Raw genomic sequence first — 26,291 nt, forward strand, 5'->3', positions numbered from 1 at the left:
TCACTGACGAAACCCAAAAGAAGGCCGAAACGATTGTCTGGGGTTGCTGTTTTCCTTGTTCAGAGGAGAATTGCCTGGTATTTTGGGGCTGGACTGACCATGTTGGCGGGATCATACAGATATACTACAGGAATGTTTTCCTCTGTGAAAAGCACAATTGGGCAGAAAGAAGATACTCCCAGATGGCAACCGGGCCATAGAACAAGCTAAGGAGCTGCTGTTCATTCCTGGCAGACTGCTTTTCTTTCTTTTTTGCATATGTAATATGACCCTGGGGATAGTCTCCCTAAGGGTAATGGGTGAAATCAGGCATGGACTCCTTGCCCAATGTACTTAGAGGGATATGGCTGCACCTCACTGACGAGGCCCAAAGAAGGCCGAAACGATCGTCTGGGGTTGCCGTTTTCCTTGTTCAGAGGAGAATTGCCTGATTTTTCGGGGCTGGTCTGACCATGTCAGTGGGATCAGACTGATATACTACAGGAAAGTTTTTCTTTGTGAAAAGCACAATTGGGTAGAAAGAAGCTACTCCCAGGTGGTAACCGGCCATAGAACAAGCTATGGGGCTGCTGTTCATTCCTGGCAGACTGCTTCTCTTTCTGTTTTGCATATGTAATATGACCCTGGGGATAGTCTCCCTAAGGTTGATAGGGAAACCAGATGTGGACTCCTTGTCCAATGTGCTTAGAGGGATATGGCTGCACCTCATTGACGAGGCCCAAAGGAGGCCGAAACGATCGTCTGGGGTTGTCATGTTCCTTGTTCAGAGGAGAATTGCCTGGTATTTCAGGGCTGGACTGACCATGCTGGCGGGATCAGACTGATATACTACAGGAAAGTTTTCCTCTGTGAAAAGCACAATTGGGCAGAAAAAGTTACTCCCAGGTGGCAACGGGGCCATAGAACAAGCTAATGAGCTGCTGTTCATTCCTAGCAGACTGCTTCTCTTTCTAAACTGCTTTTAGGTTTATTGGTTTATTGGTTAGTTAACATTATTGAGCTTTAACTTGCTGCTGTAAAATGGGGCTTGCACAAGCATTGCAATCAGCCACAAATAATAGTGAAAGACATAGGGTACTGTCAGTATCATGGTATAATGGCACCCATAGTAATTTGTCATAATGTTTGAACAGCTGCCATTTTGTTTGCCTTAACTGTAATAGCAACAGTTTATTTTTATATTAAGGTTTCAGATATAGGGGGTGCAGGTCCTAGGGATATCTCTCAGTTCAAGTGAATGATTCCATACAACCATCAATCTCGTTATTGAAAGGTGAATTCTCGGTTGCACTAGGAATAAAGACTCCAATATTGTGAGTATACTACACTTATACAGTCTGGCTTTGTGCACACACAACATTGGAGTTTTTATTCCTAGTTCAACCGAGAATTTACCCTTCACTGACGAGATCGGTGGTTGTGTGGAATCATTTGCCTAACATCGCTGGCATTTGAACGTTATACACGTGAGTATACTGCACTTATATACTCTGTGTAACAATAATGTGAAAAAAAAAGTCTGTAAACTTCACGGTTTTTAATAATTAATAGTACCTGTACATTACATTGTTTTAGATTGTTGAAAGCTGTCTAGGTCACTGTAAGAATAAACCACTACGATACATTTCTAACTTTTGCAACTTAGATCCATAATCAATATTAACAATATATTAAATGAATGAATCATTTTTACTGAGCATATTCAGAGTATATATTTCTGTGCAGGTTAGAAGCTAAAGCAGATTATTAGAATTTCGGAATGACAACATAAGATAGAAAAATACATACTGTATGTAACAGCATAATATATAATTCCTTATTTTCAAACCAAAATTCTTTGTAAAGAAATACTATGCTTCTAATCCTTTATCAACAAATTAGGTTGAAAATATCACTTCTACCTACAGAAGTAAATCTGTCACTGTTTTAATATAACAGTATGGGGATTTTCAGACAAAGGAAAAGAAAATACAAAATCAGTAATATTAGGTCTAATGGCATAAACTGTGTCCATTTTTTTTCTTTGTATCAAGTAAAAGAGGGAATTTCAGAATCCAATTAAGTTAATTTCTTATTAAAGAAAACTCCTGTTCTTGTCCTAAATAAACTTATGTTTTCTTGTCTTCCATAAATATACAGTTTTGCCATGTGCATGACAACAAATGTTTGAGTACACTGCCCCTTTAATATATATTTTTTTTCAAATAATCAAAAGTTGTTTGTTAGATGTAAAGCTTCAATGGGGTTCCAAACCTAATATCTATGGAAATTTAAAATGAATGATTACTATTGTATTGTTACAAACTGTATAATCTATTCTTTGTGCAACAACAATATGTTCTAATTCTACTAACAAATAGGCCTGTCACTATGGCTGTAGTTTAGAGTAAAAAGAAGACAACTTAGAAAATGTCATTTCTGACGCATGGATATTACTTTTCAGACGTATCTCTGATCTTTTGCTCTGTGCTCTGCTTTAGCTGGTAGTGAATGTGCTGAAGATAATTCTCTTTCAAGTAGTTTTCCCAGGAGAGCAGAGCAGCTTCTTCATTTTTCTCCAGCTTTTCTTCTATCACACACAAAACAGAGATATGGAAAAAAAAACATAAGTTAAAAAATGTTTACATTGACAAAAACAATATGTTTATCTTTTCTATTACAGGGAAACAAGCTTATTGTAATTTGTCAGTAGCTAAGTTTTTATCAAAATGTAATTTTCCCAGCTATTTGAAAGTAAATGTATTTAAAAAAAAACACACAGTATCATCTAGATTTAATGGGGCCTATGTATCAGTGCGGATCAGGTTCACAAGACCTCGCTGAATGCGGAGAGTAATACGCTCTCCGTATTCAGCATTGCACCAGCAGCTCACAAGAGCTACTGGTGCAACGCCGCCCCCTGCAGACTTGCGGCCAATGGGCTGCTAGCAGGGAGGTGTCAATCAACCCGATCGTACTCGATTGCGTTGAATTGTGGCGATTCCTGTCCGCCTGCTCAGAGCAGCTAGACAGGGTTATGGAGCAGCGGTCTTTAGTCCGCTGCTTCATAACTGCAGTTTCTGGCGAGTCTGAAGAAGAAACACAGGCCCACAAGCTCCATACGGAGATTGATAAATGGGCCTCAATAGCTAGTAATGAATAAAAATATAACTTTTATTTCTTAATATAGAGGTTTTTATAGTCTGAACGGTCTACTCATTAAGCTTTTAGACCAACATTCTGTATATATGTGCTAAAAGAAAACTGCCCTTTGTCATTCTTTATTCCTTAATAAAAGTTTGTGAAGAAAACAAAACCATAATGTTAAAAAGGTGACCACGATATCTATAAATGGTGTAAAGCAATTATGTTCTTAAAACGTTTGTTTTTATTTCATATTCACATTTTCCTTATTGTAAATGATAGTTATTTTGGCTTAGTTAATGAGATGTCTATCAGAATTTGTACATTTGTGATCTGGATTTAATTATTTGCCATGCTGTCTTGTTTATTGGCAATTAAGATCTTTGCACAGGTTTTTACAGTATAAAGTAGCTACAACCTTGTGACACTATCTTCTTACAGTAATTGAAATTCAGTAAATACAAACCTTGCTGAGTGCAATGAGGTTTGGAACTTTTGCTGATATTTGAGATCTTGAGGCCTATTTATCAAATGTCTGTCAGACATGATCCGACAGTGCGGATCAGGTCTGACAGACATCGCTGAATGAAGAGAGCGTTGCAGGGGGAGGCATTGCACAAGAGCTGCTGGTGCAGCGCCGCCCCTGCAGACTCGCAGCCAATCGACCGCCAGCAGGGGGTGTCAATCAACCTGATCATACTCGATCGGGTTGAATTGTGACGATCTCTGTCTGCCTCATCAGAGCAGACGGACAGGGGTATGGAGCAGCGGTCTTTAGAGTCTGAAGACGCGCCAGAAACACGGGCCCTCAAGCTACGCTCGGAGCTTGATAAATGGGCCTCTTTGTCAATTTCAGTTTCATGATTTATAGTATGAGAACTGTTAAAATCACACTATAGAAAATTATATGAGTGAACACTTTCTTTTAGAGAAATATATTTCCTTCTTCTTGTTTTTAGCCAAAAATCTCTCCAAAATGGAAAACAAGGTTTTCTCAATAAATAAAAAAAATTAAAAAATTAATTTTAAAATATAAAAATTTTAAAAACCTCAATAAGCAAATATGCTCAGTATGCCCATGATGCCCAGAAGCAAATGGCATTCTAATTGTTTTAATGCTGATCAAATTCACCACTCGAAATCCAAAACACATACATGGACTCAATTACCCTGTTACTTCTGTGGCTGGCATCCATTATCATTCATTCAGTGTGCAGTTGTGGGAAAATGTAATCTTGTTCCAGTTATCAGCTTAAAGGGCCATGAAACCCAAAATGTTTCTTGATTCAGACAGAATATGCAATTTTAAATAACTTTCTAATTTACTTCTGTTACCAAATTTTCTTTGTTCCTTTGGTATCTTTTGTTGAAAATAAGGAACGTAAGCTAAGGAGCGTGCATGTGTCTAGAGCACTATATGGCAGCAGTTTTGCACTATTTCCTATCAAGTTGTGCTCTAATTTAATAATAGAAGAAAATGGGAAACTTTTTTAAAATGGTATGCTCTGTCTTAATCACATAATAAATTGTTTTTGGTTTCATATCCCCTTAACTGTTTTTGACTCTAAAAGATTGTGACTAATTTGTTAACAAGAAAAAAGGCCAATCCTGTTTTTCATATATAATTTTTTTTTTTAAAATATTTTATTTTTAAAAAGATTGGAATCAACCCCAGTATCTGCAGCTTTTAGTTTTGGCCTGGCCTATGTAGTTACTAATTACAGTTTGATCTTGATACCACAGAGATTGAGATGTAGCCCTTGCCAATGCATTTGATTGCTTTTCCTGTAAGCAAGATTTTTTTTCAAAACATTAAAAAAAAAACCCATTTTTTATGCCCTCAAAACTTTTGAACTGGTTGTTTAAAACTAAAATCTTAACTAACTTGTGTCATTCCTGCATTTAAAACCTTATGGTTAAAAAAATATACATTTAACATAGAGTTTTTACTTTAACTTAAACTATGGCCCCTATTTATCAACCCGTCAACTTACTTGCATTCGCCGGCACCAATACGCTCGCCTAAGATCGCCTAACATCGCTGCCTCAGACCTGAATACGTTCTCCAAAGTTACCAAAAAAGCTGTCAAAAAGCTTCACACCAAGTACGGTACGATGAGCAGCGGACTGTTGTTAACTAACAGTCATCGATCTCATTGCTCTTCGGCTTTTTCCCAGCTTTATTTGTATACTGTTACTAAGCACCCACACTATACTAAACTGTTTTACCCCTATCCCGCCGCTCCCGTACCCCGCCGCAACTAAATAAAGTTATTAACCCCTAAACTGCCGCTCCCGGAGCCCACCACCACCTACATTATACTTATTAACCCCTAATCTGCCGTCCCCAACGTTGCCGCCACTATATTACATTTATTAACCCCTAAACCTAAGTCTAACCCTAACACCCCCTAACTTAAATCTAATTTAAATAAATATAAATAAAATTACTATCATTAACTACATTATTCCTATTTAAAACTAAATACTTACCTGTAAAATAAACCCTAAGCTAGCTACAATATAACTAATAGTTACATTGTAGCCATTTTAGGGTTTATTTTTATTTTACAGGCAAGTTTGTATTTATTTTAACTAGGTAGAATAGTTACTAAATAGGTATTAACTATTTAATAACTACCTAGCTAAAATAAATACAAAAGTACCTGTAAAATAAAACCTAACCTAAGTTACAATAACACCTAACACTAGACTACAATTAAATAAATTACATACAATTAACTAAATTATATACAATTATCTAAAGTACAAAAAAAAAAACCCCACTAAATTACAGAAAATAATAAACAAATTACAGAAATTTAAACTAATTACACCTAATCTAATAGCCCTATCAAAATAAAAAAAGCCCCCCCCCCAAAAAAAAATAAAAACAAACCCTAGCCTAAACTAAACTACCAATAGCCCTTAAAATGGCCTTTTGTGGGGCATTGCCCCAAAGTAATCAGCTCTTTTACCTGTAAAAAAAATAAAAACAACCCCCAACAGTAAAACACACAACCAACCCCCCAAAAAAATCCTAATTAAAAAAACCTAAGCTCCCCATTGCCCTGAAAAGGGCATTTGTATGGGCATTGCCCTTAAAAGGGCAGTTAGCTCTTTTGCGGCCCAAAGCCCTAACCTAAAAATAAAACCCACCCAATACACCCTAAAAAAAACCTAACACTAACCCCATGAAGATCAACTTATTGGGAGATGTCTTCATCCAAGCCGGGCAGAAGTGGTCCTCCAGACAGCAGAAGTCTTCATCTAGACGGCATCTTCTATCTTCATCCTTCCGGAGAGGAGAGGGTCCATCTTAAAGACATGCGACGTGGAGCATCCTCTTCGGCCGACGACTACCCCAACGAATGAAGGTTCCTTTAAGTGACGTCATCCAAGATGGCGTCCCTTAGATTGCGATTGGCTGATAGAATTCTATCAGCCAATCGGAATTAAGGTAGAAAAAATCCTATTGGCTGATGCAATCACCCAATAGGATTGAACTTCAATCCTATTGGCTGATTGAAAAAGCCAATAGAATGTGAGCTCTATCATATTTGCTGTTCCAATCAGCCAATAGGATTGAAGTTCAACCCTATTGGCTGATTGCATCAGCCAATAGGATTTTTTCTACCTTAATTCCGATTGGCTGATAGAATTCTATCAGCCAATTGGAATCTAAGGGACGCCATCTTGGATGACGTCACTTAAAGGCACCTTCATTCGTCGTTTAGTCGTCGGCCGAAGTGGATGCTCCGCGTCAGATGTCTTGAAGATGGACCCGCTCCGCGCCGAATGGATGAAGATAGAAGATGCCGTCTGGATGAAGATTTCTGCCCGTCTGGAGGACCACTTCTGCCCAGCTTGGATAAAGACTTCTGCCTGTCTGGAGGATCACCTCTGCCCGGCTTGGATGAAGATGTCTCCCAGTAAGTCGATCTTCATGGGGTTAGTGTTAGGTTTTTTTAAGGGTGTATTGGGTGGGTTTTATTTTTAGGTTAGGGCGTTGGGCCGCAAAAGAGCTAACTGCCCTTTTAAGGGCAATGCCCATCCAAATACCCTTTTCAGGGCAATGGGGAGCTTAGGTTTTTTTAGGTAGGATTTTTTTGGGGGGGTTGTTTGTGTGGGTGGTGGGTTTTACTGTTGGGCGGTTGTTTGTATTGTTTTTTACAGGTAAAAGAGCTGATTACTTTGGGGCAATGCCCAGCAAAAGGCTCTTTTAAGGGCTATTGGTTGTTTAGTTTAGGCTAGGGTTTTTTTATTTTAGGGGGGCTTTTTTATTTTGATAGGGCTTTTAGATTAGGTGTAATTAGTTTAAAAATCTGTAATTTGTTTATTATTTTCTGTAATTTAGTGTTTGTATTTTTTTGTTCTTTAGATAATTGTATATAATTTAGTTAATTGTATGTAATTTATTTAATTGTATTTAATTGTAGTGTAGTGTTAGGTGTTATTGTAACTTAGGTTAGGTTTTATTTTACAGGTACTTTTGTATTTATTTTAGCTAGGTAGTTAGTAAATAGTTAATAACTATTTAGTAACCATTCTACCTAGTTAAAATAAATACAAACTTGCCTGTAAAATAAAAATAAACCATAAAATGGCTACAATGTAACTATTAGTTATATTGTAGCTATCTTTGGGTTTATTTTATAGGTATTTAGTTTTAAATAGGAATAATGTAGTTAATAATAGTAATTTTATTTATATTTATTTAAATTAGATTTAAGTTAGGGGGTGTTAGGGTTAGACGTAGGTTTTGGGGTTAATAAATGTAATATAGTGGTGGCGACATTGGGGACGGCAGATTAGGTGTTAATGACATAATCTAGGTGGCAGCGGTGTAGGGGGGCAGATTAGGGGTTAATAACATAAAGTAGGTGGCAGCGTTGTTGGGGGTTGGCAGCTTAGAGGTTAATAAGTATAATGTAGGTGGCGGCGGTGTCGGGGGCGGCAGATTAGGGGTGTTTAGACTCAGGGGTTATGTTAGGGTGTTAGGTGTAAACATAACTTTATTCTCCCATAGGCATCAATGGGATATCGGTCATCAGCGAACATGAGCTTTCGCTGCTTTCAGACTCTCATTGATTCCTATGGCATCCGCCGCCTCCAGGGGGGGGATTGAAAACCAGGTACGCAGGGCCGGAATAGTGCAAAGCGTACCTGGTAGAAATGTGTTAACTTTCAAAAGTAGTCAGATAGTGCCGAATTTGCATTCGGAACATCTGTAGTGACGTAATTATCGATCTGTGTCGGACTGAGACTGGCGGATCGTATGTTACGTCACAAAATTCTACTTTTACCAGTCTGTAGGGTTTGATAAATAAGGGGAATATGGCTCACCACAATTACGCTGTGGTATTCCATTGTATTTGCGGTTGACGGCTTGATAAATAGGCCCCTATGTCTGCAATGCCATTTTAACAAAGCAAATACCAGCATATAATTATTAAATCTTACTGAGTTGCATCTGTCTTCCAGCTGGCTTATGAAGAATGACCTGTTTCACAAACATATGTAGATGGTTGCAAAGAATAAATGGGGGAGGGGCTGGTGGTCGACCATGATACTCCTCAATTAGGTCGTGGCGCTGGAATTTCCATATCTGATCGGTATGTTCCTGGACTTGCTGAAATGTGTAGCTATTAAAAAGACACAACATTTAATCTTTTTGAAGAAAAACTAAATGTGGAGATTAATCAGTATGAGCATAACAATTGTTCAATGACAAAGAGCAAGATAACAACACATAATAAGATAAGCGTAAAAACAAAACAACAACTCTATGTTTCAGCTTTACAAAATTTACAAACAAATCCATTAATTCTGCATTGCATAACCCAATAGGAACAGATGTTTTTTATGTCTTCTAAATATTACATTTTAAAGGTATCTGGCACGACTTGATCATGTAATATAAAAAAAATGATAATAAATTAAATGGCCTTACACATTTACATGTTATATGTTTGTTGTGATAGATGACATTTAGGTGGACCTGCCATAATAACATACTTTTGTTCTTTTTTTTAAAGCTTTATAAATATATATTTGGATGTATACTCATGATGACAGCCCACTCCATTTCCAAGACATTTGGGTTGGGAATATAAATAGGAAAGGACGAGTTTAGACCGTCTCATCCTGTTATCTTTTTATTTTACAGTTGTCATAGCTATGATATCTGTTATGTTGTCAGATACAGTAAAAACATTGCAGGTGTGTTATGCGAGGGACTCGGAAATAGTTATTGTATTAGAATCTTTTATCAAATAGGTTGTGGTTGTTTCTAACATGCCAGTTCTAGTGTATAATCTGAGCCTGCCAAGCATTAATTGTCTAGCATTTGAAGCACTGGTAGCAATAGATATTATCTATAAAGCTGAGGTTATATAAACACCTTATCTTTGGCCTGATTATCTAACATTCTCTGGATCAAACATGAAAAAACCCATGGTGACACTCACAGGGGCTGCTCCCAGGGAATTCTCTAAAAAAATGACATTATACAGCCAATAAAATTAAGAATTTTCTGATGTCAGTGTATAGAATCTTATAATTACCTTGTATGCATGATTTTCAATTATTCTAATACACAATGTGCGTGTTTTGAAACAATCCTGGCAAATATCACTTTGTAAAATAAAACGGTATGATCCGCAGCTGGAAAATATGTGGAGAATATGCCAAATTTCACAGAGAATTTCAGGTAAATCCATGGAATACCCCTGTTCAGCCCACTAGCATAGACAGGGAAGCTAATTTGTAAATGTGGAAAATAATATACTTTCAATTTGTATGATTTGTACGAGTTTTACAGTAGTTTTTGCATGTGCAGTGTAGTTTTATTACAATTTTACTGTGTGTATTATAATATTTTTTCTTATGCTTAATTTCAATACACATTTTTTTTTCTCCAGAATTTTTTTTTTTTTTTTTAGCTAAATAAAAGTTTTTGTGCATGCAACTCTTTCAGGAGACACATTTGCGTGACACACTGGTTTCAAGGTAAAAACTGTCTTTAAATTATTGCAACTGGGGCTTAATAGTATGGTTGCTGAGATTTCTTAAGGAATCCCACAAGCCCAGAGACCTTTGTGTTTATGTGTGATTGTAATAAGTAGGTGTGGGATAGATCAGTAAAGCATTAATAAAAACGCTGTACTACGGACTGCCATTTGGAAACTGTACTTGGGGTCATTTCATCCTGAAACCTTGATGTGTGGTCATTCAAAGACTATTTATGCGCACCACTAATTTAGGGCTAAAATATAATTATTTGTATGTTATATGCCCTATTTACTTATTTTCTTAAAGATCTTATCTTATTTTGTGGTGACAGATTAGGATATTATTTTAAAGTAATAAGATTCTATAGGATGGAAAAATTCAGTAAATCTCTAAAATGTCACCGTAATCATCTGTACAAACATTTTTTTGTAAGTATAACCCATTAAGGGCCCTATTTATCATAAAGTGAGCGGACATGATCCGATATTGCGGATCATGTTCGCTGCACATCGATAAATGCCGACAGCACACGCTCTCGGCATTTATCATTGCACCAGCAGTTCTAGTGCAATACCGCCCCCTGCAGATTTGTGGCCAATCGGCCCCTAGCAGGGGGTGTCAATCAACCTGATCATATTCGATCCGGTTGATTTCCGGCGATGTCTGTCCGCTGCCTCAAAGCAGGTGGACAGGTTATGGAGTAGCGGTCTTTAGACCGCAGCTTCATAACTTGGGGCCTATTTATCAGGATGTGAGCAGACATGATCCGATATTGCAGATCATGTCTGCTGCACATCGATAAATGCTGACAGCATACGCTCTCTGCATTTATCATTGCACCAGCAGTTCTGCTGAACTGCTGATGCAGTAGCACCCCCTGCAGATTTGCGGCCAATTGCTAGCAGTGGCGTCAATCAACCCAATTGTATTGGATCGGGTTGATTTCCGGCGATGTCTGTCCGCCACCTCAGAGCAGGTGGACAGGTTATGGAGCAGCGGTCTTTAGACCGCTGCTTCATAACTTGTGTTTATGGCGAGCCTGAAGGCTCACCAGAAACACGGGGTATCAAGCTCCGTTCAGAGCTTGATAATTCAGCCCCCTTGTGTTTCTGGCGAGCCTGAAGGCTCTCCAGAAACACAGGGCATCAAGCTCCATTCAGAGCTTGATAATTCGGCCCCAATGTCTTAATCAAGTCTCAGTTACAATATGTCACTCACTTAAACATGGCTATCAGAAGATTTAGCAGTAGAATATTGGTGAACAGCAAATACAGACATAGAAGGATCACAGTCAGCCACTGAGGGAAGATGGGTTGTGGGTTATCCTTGGTAGACTCAGGGCATTTCTGTTTGTTTGGATCAGTTCCATTTACAGTACATTGGTCAATACTGAAGTTAACGCCTAAAAAGAAAATACAAATATATTGTTTTATGAAATACATAGGCTTGCCAAGGTTGGAATGCATATGAGAATATATTTAAATTAATTAATTTGTAATGAGATACACATTGGTTTGCTTTACAAACATATTTTAGGCATTTCAATTTGCAAGACTCTATTTAATAGTAAAAAAATAAAATTCTAGGACTATAATAACTTTGATACTTAGACAGAAAACACATTTTTTAGCAGCTAGTTAAACCGATATTGCATATGCGAGGAAATGCATACATGCACCAATAAAAAAATATTTTAGGTCCTGTGTTTCAAAATAAAAACTTAAACACTTAAATTTGCAATATTTCTCATGTCTATATGTGACAAAGTTCTGTAACATGCTGGTAATCACCAGTAAGTTTATAAGATAAAATTCAGCATTTCACCACAATAACACGACTACTAATAAACCACAATGTTGTGGCTAAAGAACCTGTGTCACAATATCTGGCTACATATGATATACTGGTACAAGAATGTTTTGAGTGTCTATATTAGTCTATGGTAAACTTATAGTTTGTGACTGGGGTTTGGGTTAAGGTTGTAGTTAAGGAGATTAACCCACTGCATCCCAGAAAATGCTACAAAAAATTGTAACGGCTGAAACATTTTGGCAGCAGCAATATTACTGTCGGGGGTGACATTTCAGATGATAAAAAATATATTTTTAAATGTAACATTATAATTTTTATTATTTTTATAAGTCTACATCATATAAAATATTATCATTTTGTATATAGTTCTTTACCTGCATTTCAAAAAGCTACTTATCCCCTTTAATTGATCTCTCTGCATCTTGGTGTGTAGCTGGTCTAGACATGGAGGCCTATTTATCAAATGTCTGTCGGACCTGATCCGACAGTGCGGATCAGGTCCGACAGATTTTGCTGAATGCGGAGTGCAATACGCTCTCCGTATTCAGCATTGCACCAGCAACTCACAAGAGCTGCTGGTGCAATGCCGCCCCCTTCAGACTCGCGGGCAATTGGCCACCAGCAGGGAGGTTCCAATCAACCCGATCGTACTCAATTAGGTTGAATTGCGGCGATTCCTGTCCGCCTGCTCAGAGCAGGAGGACAGGGTTATTGACAGGTTTATTGACAGGGTTATTGAGCAGCGGTCTTTAGATGGAACTATAAGGAAAGGATATGTTAAGAACACGTTGTCATGCTTGGCTAAGCAGTGTTCAGAATGTGGAGATCTGGTACTGAGGTTTAAGGCTTAGATGTTTCCTGTGGACTAAAGAGAGCCAGTTAAATGTGTTTTTATATCCAGAGTACTGGATATACTTTATTAAGTGAGAATAAAAGGTATACAGGCAAATCTGTAACGATTCACTGAACTTGTCTTGGTAGTCTGCGACAGGACACATGACTTGGAGTCTGCAACAGGAAACAGGATTAGAGTCTGCAAGAGGAATCATAAGCTGACAGGTCTGTGGCAGGTACATCTGGCAAGTCTGTAATAGATATCTTTGGAAACTCTGTAGCAAGCAGGCTGGATGCTGGTACCTCTGTAGAGGACAGGCAGGAGGCAGGTACATCTGTAGCAGGCATGCAGGAGACAAGTACCTTTGTAGCTGGCAGGAAGGAAACAGCTACCTCTGTAGCTGGTAGGCAGGAGGCAGGTACCTCTGTAGCTAGCAGGCAAGTAGAGTAGTCAGAAAGGCCAGTTTTGGTATACAAAAATGGAAAGCAGAGACAAAAACAGTCGGCTAGATTACGAGTCTTGCATTAGCCTTAAAAAGCAGTGTTGAGAGGTCCCAACGCTGCTTTTTAATGCCCGCTGGTATTACGAGTCTTGCAGGAGAGGGTCTAGCGCTCACTTTTCTTCCGTGACTCGAGCTTACCGCAAATCGCCTTACGTCAATTGTGTATCCTATCTTTTTAATGGGACTTGCCTAATGCCAGTATTACGAGTCTTGGAAGAAGTGAGCGGTAGACCCTCTACTATCAAGACTCCTACCGCATTTAAAAGTCAGTAGATAAGAGTTTTATGGGCTAACGCCGTAACATAAAACTCTTAACTAAAGTGCTACAAACTACACTAACACACATAAACTACCTATTAACCCCTAAACCGAGCCCCCCCCCCCACATCGGAAACACTTAAATAAAGTTTTTAACCCCTAATCTGCCGACCGGACATCGCCGCCCAAACTACCTATTAACCCCTAAACCGAGTGCCCCCCCCCCACATCAGAAACACTTAAATAAAGTTTTTAACCCCTAATCTGCCGACCGGACATCGCCGCCACTGTAATAAATATATTAACCCCTAAACCGCTGCACTCCCACCTCGCAAACACTAGTTAAATTTTATTAACCCCTAATCTGCCGTCCCTAACATCGCCGACACCTATCTACATTAATTAACCCCAATCTGCCGCCCCCAACGTCGCTGCTACTATATTAAATTTATTAACCCCTAAACCTAAGTCTAACCCTAAGTCTAACCCCCCCCTAACTTAAATATAATTTAAATAAAACTAAATAAAATTACTACAATTAAATAAATTATTCCTATTTAAAACTAAATACTTACCTATAAAATAAACCCTAAGCTAGATACAATATAACTAATAGTTACATTGTAGCTAGCTTAGGGTTTATATTTATTTTACAGGCAACTTTGTATTTATTTTAACTAGGTACAATAGTTATTAAATAGTTATTAACTATTTAATAGCTACCTAGTTAAAATAAGTACAAATTTAATTGTAAAATAAATCCTAACCTAAATTACAATTACACCTAACACTACACTATCATTAAATTAATTACCTAAACTAACTACAATTAACTACAATTAAATTAAATAAACTAAAGTACGAAAAACAACAAACACTAAATTACAGAAAATAAAAAATAATTGCAATTTTCTTAAACTAATTACACCTAATCTAATCCCCCGAATAAAATAAAAAGCCCCCCAAAATAATAAAATTCGCTACCCTATACTAAATTACAAATAGCCCTTAAAAGGGCCTTTTGCGGGGCATTGCCCCAAAGTAATCAGCTCTTTTACCTGTAAAAAAAAATACAATACCCCCCAACATTAAAACTCACCACCCACACACCCAACCCTACTCTAAAACCCACCCAATCCCCCCTTAATAAAACCTAACGCTACCCTCTTGAAGATCACCCTACCTTGAGACGTCTTCAACCAGCCGGGCACAAGTGGACCTCCAGAGGGGCAGAAGTCTTCATCCGATCTGGGCAGAAAAGGTCCTCCAAGTGGAGGAGTCTTCATCCAGATGGCATCTTCTATCTTCATCCATCCGGAGCGGAGCGGATCTATCTTCAATCCAGCCGACGCAGAGCATCCTCTTCAAACAAAGTCCAAGCGAAGAATGAAGGTTCCTTTAAATTATGTCATCCAAGATGCAATCAGCCAATAGGATTGAGGTCGCATTGAACTTCAATCCTATTGGCTGATTGGAACAGCCAATAGGATTTTTCCTACCTTATTCCGTTTGGCTAATAGAATCCAATTAGCCAATCGGAATTCAAGGGACGCCATCTTGGATGACATCATTTAAAGGAACGTTCATTCTTCGCTTGGACTTCGTTTGAAGAGGATGCTCCACTTCGGCTGGATTGAAGATGGACTCGCTCTGGATGGATGAAGATAGAAGATGCCGTCTGGATGATGACTTCTGCCGCTTGGAGGACCTCTTCTGCCCGAATCGGATGAAGACTTCTGCCCCTCTGGAGGTCCACTTGTGCCCGGCTGGGTGAAGACGTCTCAAGGTAGGGTGATCTTCAAGGGGTTAGTGTTAGTTTTTTTTAAGGGGGATTGGGTGGGTTTTAGAGTAGGGTTGGGTGTGTGGGTGGTGGGTTTTAATGTTGGGGGGGGTATTGTATATTTTTTTACAGGTTAAAGAGCTGATTACTTTGGGGCAATGCCCCGCAAAAGGCCCTTTTAAGGGCTATTTGTAATTTAGTATAGGGTAGGGAATTTTATTATTTTGGGGGGCTTTTTTATTTTATTAGGGGGATTAGATTAGGTGAAATTAGTTTAAAAAAATTGTAATTATTTTTTTATTCTGTAATTTAGTATTTGTTGTTTTTCGTACTTTAGTTTATTTAATTTAATTGCAATTAATTGTAGTTAATTTAGTTCATTTATTTAATTATAATGTAGTGTTAGGTGTAATTGTAACTTAGGTTAGGGTTTATTTTACAGGTAAATTTGTACTTATTTTAACTAGGAAGTTATTAAATAGTTAATAACTATTTAATAACTATTCTACCAAGTTAAAATAAATACAAAGTTGCCTGTAAAATAAAAATAAATCCTAAACTAGCTACAATGTAACTATTAGTTATATAGTAGCTATCTTAGGGTTTATTTTATTGGTAAGTATTTAGTTTTAAATAGGTTTAGGGGTTGATAAATTTAATATAGTGGCGTTGACGTTGGCGGCGGCAGATTAGGGGTTAATAAATGTAGTTAGGTTGTGGCGACGTTGGGGGGGCAGATTAGGGGTTAATAAATATAATGTAGGGTTCGGCGATGTTGGGCGCAGCAGATTAGGGGTTCATATTGATAATGTAGGTGGCGGCGGTGTCCAGAGTGGCAGAGTAGGGGTTAATAATTATAATGTAGGTGGCGACAATGTCAGGGATGGCAGATTAGGGGTTAATAAGTGTAAGATTAGGGGTGTTTAGACTCGGGTTCATGTTAGGCTGTTAGGTATAGACATAAAATTCCTTTCCCTATAGGAATCAATGGGGCTGCGTTAGGAGCTGAACGCTGCTTTTTTGCAGGTGTTAGGTTTTTTCAGCCAGCTCAGCCCTATTGTTTCCTATGGGGAAATCGTGCACAAGCACATTTAGCCAGCTTACCGCTACCGTAAGCAACGCTGGTATTGAGGTGAGATGTGGAGCTAAATTTTGCTCTACGCTCACCTTTTTGCAGCTAACGCCGGGTTTAAAAAAAACCCGTAATACCAGCGTTGTCTTAAGGGAGCATTAAAAAAAAAGGCTCATTAGCAACGCACCCCTGCTACCGCAAAACTCGTAATCTCGGTAAGTATCTGCAAAGCGTATTCAGAATTCAAGCAGAAGGTTAGCTTTCCCATAAGTTAGTAAATCTACTTTCTGTACCAGCATTCCATAAGAAGTATAAGCACAAAATCTCAATTCAGTACTAAGATTGGAACAGGGGCTGTAGCAAAGAAAGCTATAGTCCAAGAAAATAAAACTAGGAAAAGGTTCAATCCCAGGCTCAGACGTGACATTGCCCCCCTCTCCACAGACGCACACTGGGCAGCCTTAGCTTTCTAAGTTATTAAAAAAAATCCACTTTCTGTATCAGCATTCTGTCTGAAGCATAGGTACAGTCTGGAGGAATATCCTTGGAAATTGACTTATTTAGGATGGAGTTTTGACATAGGATTACAACAGTGTGGTCTAGTAATTTTATTTTTGTCCTGAGCTTATGGGGTCTGAAGAGATAGAATAAGTGCTTACAAGCAGAAGGACTTCTCTTCCAGATGGCAGTTTGAGGCTTAAACCCTTCAGTGCATCAGTGCAAAAAAATTATTCTCAGGGAAGTGACGTTTTGGATAGAACTGGCAGATGAGATTTGACAAGGTCCTTTAAGCTCACTGCAATTGACCCAGAGTTCTTAGCCTTTAAGACAATGGGGTATATTTATTAAAGTGCGAAAGGACATGATACAATGTAGCGTATCATGTCCGCCGCAAATCGATAAATCCCGACAGCATACACTGTCGGCATTTATCATTGCACTAACAGTTCTTGTGAACTGCTAGTTCAATGCCGCCCCCTGCAGATTCGTATTCGATCAGGTTGATTTCTATCCGCCGCCTCAAAGCAGGCGGACAGGTTATGCCCCCCCCCCCCATTTTTCTGTCTATTTCTGGGCCTTATAAATGCAAAGGTATCTTTATTTGTGAGACATCACAGCACACAAAAACGACGTTTCGGTCACATAATGACCTTAATCATGTTATCATGATTAAGGTCATTATGTGACCAAAACGTCATTTTTGTATGCTGTGATGTCTCACAAATAAATATACATTTGCATTTATAAGGTGCTGCTGGTTTTAGCTATTTTTGGAAGGAGTAAAGGACTATTGCAGAGTCCTTACAGCGTGCATCTGTTTGTCTGGGCTGGAGTGCTGGACCTTATACATTGATTCTACTTTTTCTGGGCCTTCCCATTACTAGCCATGTTACAGATAGCTTTCCCAATACTGCTAGTGCTATATATCTTCTGTTTCCCTGCAAATATGATTAATATTTCATGAAAAAATTTGAAAATCTAAAATAATTTTTAGAGAGTTAAACACATTTTCTGTTGTAACGAAGGTTCATAATGCCCATTTGAAAAGCTTATGAGCACACTGCTAAAACCATTATTTATCAAACTAAATTAACAAATGTAAGTGAAATTTGGTTTGATGTTGCCCATACTAACACAATGCCTGTATATTCCTCTTTTTCTTCTGTTAAGTGTGATCAGTCCACGGGTCATCATTACTTGTGGGATATTAACTGCTCCCCTACAGGAAGTGCAAGAGGATTCACCCAGCAGAGTTGCTATATAGCTCCTCCACTCTACGTCACCCCCAGTCATTCTCTTGCACCCAACGACTAGATAGGATGTGTGAGAGGACTATGGTGATATATTTAGTTTTTTTATCTTCAATCAAAAGTTTGTTATTTTATAATAGCACCGGAGTGTGTTATTCCTTCTCTGGTAGAATTTGAAGAAGAATCTACCTGAGTTTTTCTATGATTTTAGCCGGAGTAGTTAAGATCATATTGCTGTTTCTCGGCCATCTGAGGAGAGGTAAACTTCAGATCAGGGGACAGCAGGCAGATTAATCTGCAAAGAGGTATGTAGCAGTTTATTATTTTCTGACATGGAATTGATGAGAAAATCCTGCCATACCGATATAATGTAAACTCAGCCTTAAATGCAGTAGCAGCAACTGGTATCAGGCTGTCATGTATGTATATTTTACACTTCAGTTTTCTGGGAAATGGTACTTCTCTGGCTTTTAAACTGTATACATAGACTTAACCTATTTTGCAGGGACTTGCAATAGGTTTTAAATGACAATTAATTATTGAGGTAAAACGTTTTTTTGCTGGCATGTAAAAACGTTTTTTTCTCTGAGGTACTGGGTGAAAAAATGTTTTGGGCACTTTTTTTCCACTTGGCAATAGTTTTGATTTAAATTAGAGCAGTTCACTGATCCCTCTCACTGTTATGTGTGTGGGGGAGGGGCCATTTTGGTGCTTTCACTATGCATCAGAAAAACTCAGTCAGAGGTTCATTTTCTTCCTGCATGATCCGGTTCATCTCTACAGAGTTCAGGGATCTCAAGAGTCTTTTTTGAGGGAAGTAATCATTCACAGCAGAGCTGTGCTGATTGTATTGACAGTGATATAAAAAACGTTTATTTGTGTATTTTTTTCTGCTGCCTGGGTTAGTTATCATTTGCTGAGGGGAACAATCCTTTGCTAAAACTGTATATTCTGACAAAGATTGATGCTATAACTTAATTATTTTATCTGTTATAATATTTTCTGTGCTTCTTAAAGGCACAGTTCGTTTTCATATTATTTGTAAATTACTTTGAAAAGTATTTCCAAGTTGCTGTTTATTTGCTAGTGTGTTAAACATGTCTGATTCAGAGGAATATCTCTGTGCTATATGTGTTAATGCCAAAGTGGAGCCCAATAGAAATTTATGTACTAAATGTATTGATGCTACTTTAAAAAATAGTCAATCTGTACAAATTGAACATATTTCACCAAACAACGAGGGGAGAGTTATGCCGACTAACTCGCCTCACGTGTCAGTACCTGCATCTCCCGCTCAGGAGGTGCGTGATATTGTAGCGCCGAGTGCATCTGGGCGGCCATTACAAATCACATTACAAGATATGGCTACTGTTATGACTGAAGTTTTGGCTAAACTACCAGAACTAAGAGGTAAACGTGATCACTCTGGGATGAGAACAGAGTGCGCTGATAATGCAAGGGCCATGTCTGATACTGCGTCACAGTTTGCAGAACGTGAAGACGGAGAGCTTCATTCTGTGGGTGACGGTTCTGATCCAAATAAACTGGACTCAGACATTTCAAATTTTAAATTTAAGCTTGAGAACCTCCGTGTGTTACTAGGGGAGGTATTAGCGGCTCTGAATGATTGTAACACAGTTGCAATCCCAGAAAAAATGTGTAGGTTGGATAAATATTTTGCGGTACCGACGAGTACTGACGTTTTTCCTATACCTAAGAGACTTACTGACATTGTTACTAAGGAGTGGGATAGACCCGGTGTGCCTTTCTCACCCCCTCCTATATTCAGAAAAATGTTTCCAATAGACGCCGCCACACGGGACTTATGGCAAATGGTCCCTAAGGTGGAGGGAGCAGTTTCTACTTTAGCTAAGCGTACCACTATCCCAGTGGAGGATAGCTGTGCTTTTTCAGATCCAATGGATAAAAAATTAGAGGGTTACCTTAAGAAAATGTTTGTTCAACAAGGGTTTATATTGCAACCTCTTGCATGTATTGCGCCTGTCACGGCTGCAGCAGCATTTTGGTTTGAGTCTCTGGAAGAGACACTTCAATCATCCACACTAGATGACATCACACACAAACTTAAATTCCTTAAGTTAGCTAATTCATTTATTTCAGATGCCGTAGTACATTTAACTAAACTTGCGGCTAAAAATTCAGGATTCGCCATTCAGGCACGCAGAGCTCTGTGGCTAAAATCCTGGTCAGCTGATGTTACGTCTAAATCTAAATTGCTTAATATTCCTTTCAAAGGGCAGACCTTATTCGGGCCCGGCTTGAAAGAGATTATTGATGACATTACAGGAGGTAAAGGTCATGCCCTGCCTCAGGACAAGGCCAAAGCCAAGGCTAGACAGTCCAATTTTCGTTCCTTTCGTAATTTCAAAGCAGGAGCAGCATCAACTTCCTCTGCACCAAAACAGGAAGGAGCTGTTGCTCGCTACAGACAAGGCTGGAAACCTAACCAGTCCTGGAACAGGGGCAAACAGGCCAGAAAACCTGCTGCTGCCCCTAAGACAGCATGAATTGAGGGCCCCCGATCCGGGACCGGATCTAGTGGGGGGCAGACTTTCCCTCTTCGCCCAGGCTTGGGCAAGAGATGTTCAGGATCCCTGGGCGTTAGAGATCATATCTCAGGGATACCTTCTGGACTTCAAATCCTCTCCCCCAAGAGGGAGATTTCATCTGTCAAGGTTGTCAACAAACCTAACAAAGAAGGAAGCGTTTCTACGCTGCGTACAAGATCTTTTATTAATGGGAGTGATCCATCCAGTTCCGCGGTTGGAACAAGGACAAGGGTTTTACTCAAATATGTTTGTAGTTCCCAAAAAGAGGGAACCTTCAGGCCAATCTTGGATTTAAAGATCCTAAACAAATTCCTAAGAGTTCCATCGTTCAAGATGGAAACTATTCGAACAATTTTGCCCATGATCCAAGAGGGTCAGTACTTGACCACAGTGGATTTAAAGAATGCTTACCTTCACATACCGATTCACAGAAGTCATTACCGGTATCTAAGGTTTGCCTTTTTAGACAGGCATTACCAGTTTGTAGCTCTTCCATTCGGACTGGCTACGGCTCCAAGAATCTTCACAAAGGTTCTGGGCACTCTTCTGGCGGTACTAAGACCGCGAGGAATTTCAGTAGCTCCGTACTTAGACGACATACTGATACAAGCTTCAAGCTTTCAAACTGCCAAATCTCATACAGAGATATTACTGGCATTTCTAAGGTCGCATGGATGGAAAGTGAACGAAGAGAAAAGTTCTCTCTTTCCACTCACAAGAGTTCCCTTCCTGGGGACTCTGATAGATTCTGTAGAAATGAAGATTTACCTGACAGAGGACAGGTTAACAAAACTTCAAAATGCATGCCGTGTCCTTCATTCCATTCAAGAGACCAGAAATTCTCTTCTATGGTGGCTTTATCGGCCACATCTGTCCAGGGGAATGCCATTCAGCAGGCCAGACTGGTCAATTGTAACAACAGACGCCAGCCTACTAGGTTGGGGCGCTGTCTGGAATTCTCTGAAGGCTCAGGGACTATGGAATCAGGAGGAGAGTCTTCTTCCAATAAACATTCTGGAATTGAGAGCAGTCCTCAATGCTCTTCTGGCTTGGCCCCAGTTAGCAACTCAGGGGTTCATCAGGTTCCAGTCGGACAACATCACGACTGTAGCTTATATCAACCATCAGGGAGGGACAAGAAGCTCCCTAGCAATGATGGAAGTATCGAAGATAATTCGCTGGGCAGAGTCTCACTCTTGCCACCTGTCTGCAATCCACATCCCGGGAGTGGAGAACTGGGAGGCGGATTTCTTAAGTCGTCAGACTTTTCATCCGGGGGAGTGGGAACTTCATCCAGAGGTCTTTGCCCAAATACTTCCACGTTGGGGCAAACCAGAGATAGATCTCATGGCGTCTCGACAGAACGCCAAGCTTCCGCGCTACGGGTCCAGATCCAGGGATCCGGGAGCGGTCCTGATAGATGCCTTGACAGCACCATGGACCTTCAGGATGGCTTATGCGTTTCCACCTTTCCCGATGCTTCCTCGATTGATTGCCAGAATCAAACAGGAGAAAGCATCAGTGATTCTAATAGCGCCTGCATGGCCACGCAGGACTTGGTATACAGATCTGGTGGACATGTCAATCTGTCCACCTTGGTCGTTACCTCTGAAACAGGACCTTCTGATTCAGGGTCCTTTCAAACATCAAAATCTAACTTCTCTGAAGCTGACTGCTTGGAAATTGAACGCTTGATCTTATCAAAGCGTGGTTTTTCTGAGTCAGTTATTGATACCTTAATACAGGCTAGGAAGCCTGTCACCAGAAAGATTTACCATAAAATATGGCGTAAATACCTATATTGGTGCGAATCCAAAGGTTACTCTTGGAGTAAGGTTAGGATTCCTAGGATATTGTCTTTTCTACAAGAAGGTTTAGAAAAGGGGTTATCCGCTAGTTCCTTAAAGGGACAGATCTCAGCTCTGTCCATTCTGTTACACAAGCGTCTGTCAGAAGTTCCAGACGTTCAGGCTTTTTGTCAGGCTTTGGCCAGGATTAAACCTGTGTTTAAAGCTGTGGCTCCACCATGGAGTTTAAACCTTGTTCTTATCGTTTTACAGGGTGTTCCGTTTGAACCCCTTCATTCCATTGATATAAAGTTGTTATCTTGGAAAGTTCTATTTTTAATGGCTATTTCCTCGGCTCGAAGAGTCTCTGAGTTATCAGCCTTACATTGTGATTCTCCTTATTTGATTTTTCACTCGGATAAGGTAGTTCTGCGTACTAAGCCTGGGTTCTTACCTAAGGTAGTCACTAACAGGAATATCAATCAGGAGATTGTTGTTCCATCCTTGTGCCCAAATCCTTCTTCGAGGAAGGAACGTCTTTTGCACAATCTGGATGTAGTTCGTGCCCTTAAATTTTATTTACAGGCAACTAAAGATTTTCGACAAACGTCTTCCCTGTTTGTCGTTTACTCTGGTCAGAGGAGAGGTCAAAAAGCTTCTGCTACCTCTCTCTCTTTTTGGCTTCGTAGCATAATTCGTTTAGCTTATGAGACTGCTGGACAGCAGCCTCCTGAAAGAATTACAGCTCATTCCACTAGAGCTGTGGCTTCCACTTGGGCCTTTAAGAATGAGGCCTCTGTTGAACAGATTTGCAAGGCTGCAACTTGGTCTTCGCTTCATACTTTTTCCAAATTTTACAAATTTGACACTTTTGCTTCCTCGGAGGCTATTTTTGGGAGAAAGGTTCTTCAGGCAGTGGTTCCTTCTGTATAAAGAGCATGCCTATCCCTCCCGTCATCCGTGTACTTTTGCTTTGGTATTGGTATCCCACAAGTAATGATGACCCGTGGACTGATCACACTTAACAGAAGAAAACATAATTTATGCTTACCTGATAAATTCCTTTCTTCTGTAGTGTGATCAGTCCACGGCCCGCCCTGTTTTTTAAGGCAGGTAAATATTTTTTAAATTATACTCCAGTCACCACTACACCCTTGGCTTCTCCTTTCTCGTTGGTCCTTGGTCGAATGACTGGAGGTGACGTAGAGGGGAGGAGCTATATAGCAACTCTGCTGGGTGAATCCTCTTGCACTTCCTGTAGGGGAGCAGTTAATATCCCACAAGTAATGATGACCCGTGGACTGATCACACTACAGAAGAAAGGAATTTATCAGGTAAGCATAAATTATGTTATTTTGTTTCTTTTACTTTGTGGGCATCTTTTTATAGCTCTGTTTGATCACAATCTAGTCCTTTAAACAAATAAAGGCCCTTTGTACTAAGGATAGTGTGGACAAGGTTTCCAACTTGGGCACCTGTCTACCTGCCTATATATTGAACGGGCAGTGGACACTGTACTTGAGTATGTAATTCTACCCCCTTCTCTTGCGTGACCAGTAGCGCAAGAGAAGGGCCTAGCAATCATCCCAAACAAAGTGGGCCTAGCAATCATCCCGAACAAAGTGTTATGGGTGATTTTTGTATTCCAGATCTTACATTGCGGAAAACAGGCTTGCAAGCCTGTCCCGCAAAGGGCTCAAAAGCAGCATAAACTGCTGAGACATAATCTGAAATAGCTCTCACAAAGGCTAACAATGGTTGAGGCAGGAGACATACGGTGAGATTACGAGCTTTGCGTTAGGAGCTGTGCGGTGCTAACGAGCAGTTTTTTCTCACCGCTCACTTACCTACAGCGCTGGTATTACAGGTTTTTACAAACCCAGCGTTAAAAGGCAAGAAGTAAACGTAGAGCAAAATTAAGCTCCATAACGCACTCCAATACCAGCGCTGCTTAAGTCAGCGGTGAGCTGGTTATACGTGCTTGTGCACGACTTCCCCATAGACATCAATGGGGAGAGCCGGCTGAAAAAAATTATAACACCTGCCAAAAAGCAGCATAGATCTCAGTAACGCAGCCCCATTGATTCCTATGGGGAAACACATTTTATGTTTGCACCTAACACCCTAACATGAACCCAGAGTCTAAACACCCCTAATCTTACACTTATTAACCCCTAATTTGCCACCCCCGACATCGCAGACACCTACATTATTCTTATTAATCCCTAATCTGCTGCTCCGGACACTGCCAACACCTACATTATACTTATTAACCCTTAATCTGCTGCCCCAACATCGCTGCCACCTACATTATATTTATTAACCCCTAATCTGCCGCCCCCAATGTTGCTGCAACCTATCTACACTTATTAACCCCTAATCTGCCGCCCCCAACATCACTGCCACTATATTAAATGTATTAACCCCTAAATCTAAGTCTAACCCTAACACCCCCTAACTTAAATATAATTTAAATAAATCTAAATAAAATTACTATAATTAACTAAATAATTCCTATTTAAAACTAAATACTTACCTATAAAATAAACCCTAAGCTAGCTACAATATAACTAATAGTTACATTGTAGCTAGCTTAGGGTTTATTTTTATTTTACAGGCAAGTTTGTATTTATTTTAACTATGTAGAATAGTTATTAAATCGTTATTAACACCTAACACTACACTACAATTAAATAAATTAACTAAATTAAATATAATGAAATACATTTAATTAAATTAGTTAAATCACAAAAAAAAAACCCTGCTAAATTACAGAAAAAAAAAAAAATTACAGATCTTTAAACTAATTACACCTAATCTAATAGCCCTATCAAAATATAAAAAGCCTCCACAAAAAAAAAAACATAGCCTAAACTAAAATTTCAATAGCCCTTAAAAGGGCCTTTTGCGGGGCATTGCCCCAAAGTAATCAGCTCTTTTACCTGTAAATAAAAATACAAACAACCCCCCCAACAGTAAAACCCACCACCCACACAACCAACCCCGCAAATAAAAGCCTAACTAAAAAAACCTAAGCTCCCCATTGCCCTGAAAAGGGCATTTGGATGGGCATTGTCCTTAAAAGGGCATTTAGTTCTATTGCAGGCCCAAAGCCCTAAACTAAAAAATAAACCCACCCAATACACCCTTAAAAAAATCCTAACACTAACCCCCGAAGATTCACTTACCGAGAGAGGTCTTCATCCAAGCGGCAAGATGTCCTCAAGGAAGCCGGCAGAAGTGGTCCTCCAGACGGGCAGAAGTGGTGACGGGCAGAAGTGGTCCTCCAGAGTCCAGACGGGCAGAAGTCTTCATCCAGACGGCATCTTCTATCTTCATCCTTCCGACGCGGAGCGGCTCCATCTTCAAGACATCCAGCGCGGAGTATCCTCTTCAAACGACAGCTAAGTCGGTTTGCGCTAAGGCCAAAGAAGTGTGCGGTGCCCCTAAACCTGCAAGACTCGTAATAGCAGCGGTAGTGAAAAAGCAGTGTTAGGACCTATTAGCGCTGCTTTTTCATCTTAACGCAAAACTCGTAATCTAGCCGATAGTTTTGTAAACAGTGACAAAACTGACATTTTTTGGCCTTGGCATAAGTACTCCCTTACATCTTATTTTTGTATTATTATAAGTTAAGAACACTTTCCTTGCACATTAAAATCAAAATTTTAAAGCCAATCTAATAACATAAGTATAGTTAATTAATTTGTAAATGACTCCTAAACTGATAAAACAAAAAAAATCAGTTTAGGGCAGCTAAAGTATCTTGTACATTTTGGATTTTGTT

General features: G+C 39.4%; 1 protein-coding gene across 1 annotated transcript in view; it reads right to left on the minus strand.

Annotated features, from left to right (window-relative positions):
- The window catches only part of TRPM2 (transient receptor potential cation channel subfamily M member 2), a 272,602-nt gene that overhangs the window by 74,587 nt on the left and 171,724 nt on the right, over positions 1–26,291 (minus strand). The window contains exons 20-22 of the mRNA XM_053712880.1: positions 11,356–11,539; positions 8,587–8,768; positions 2,437–2,569 (exon numbers count right to left, since the gene is read on the minus strand). Coding sequence (XP_053568855.1) covers positions 2,437–2,569; positions 8,587–8,768; positions 11,356–11,539 — 499 coding nt within the window. The remainder of the gene's footprint in view (positions 1–2,436; positions 2,570–8,586; positions 8,769–11,355; positions 11,540–26,291) is intronic.

This window comes from Bombina bombina, chromosome 1 (assembly GCF_027579735.1).
Source record: "Bombina bombina isolate aBomBom1 chromosome 1, aBomBom1.pri, whole genome shotgun sequence".
NCBI lineage: Eukaryota > Metazoa > Chordata > Amphibia > Anura > Bombinatoridae > Bombina > Bombina bombina.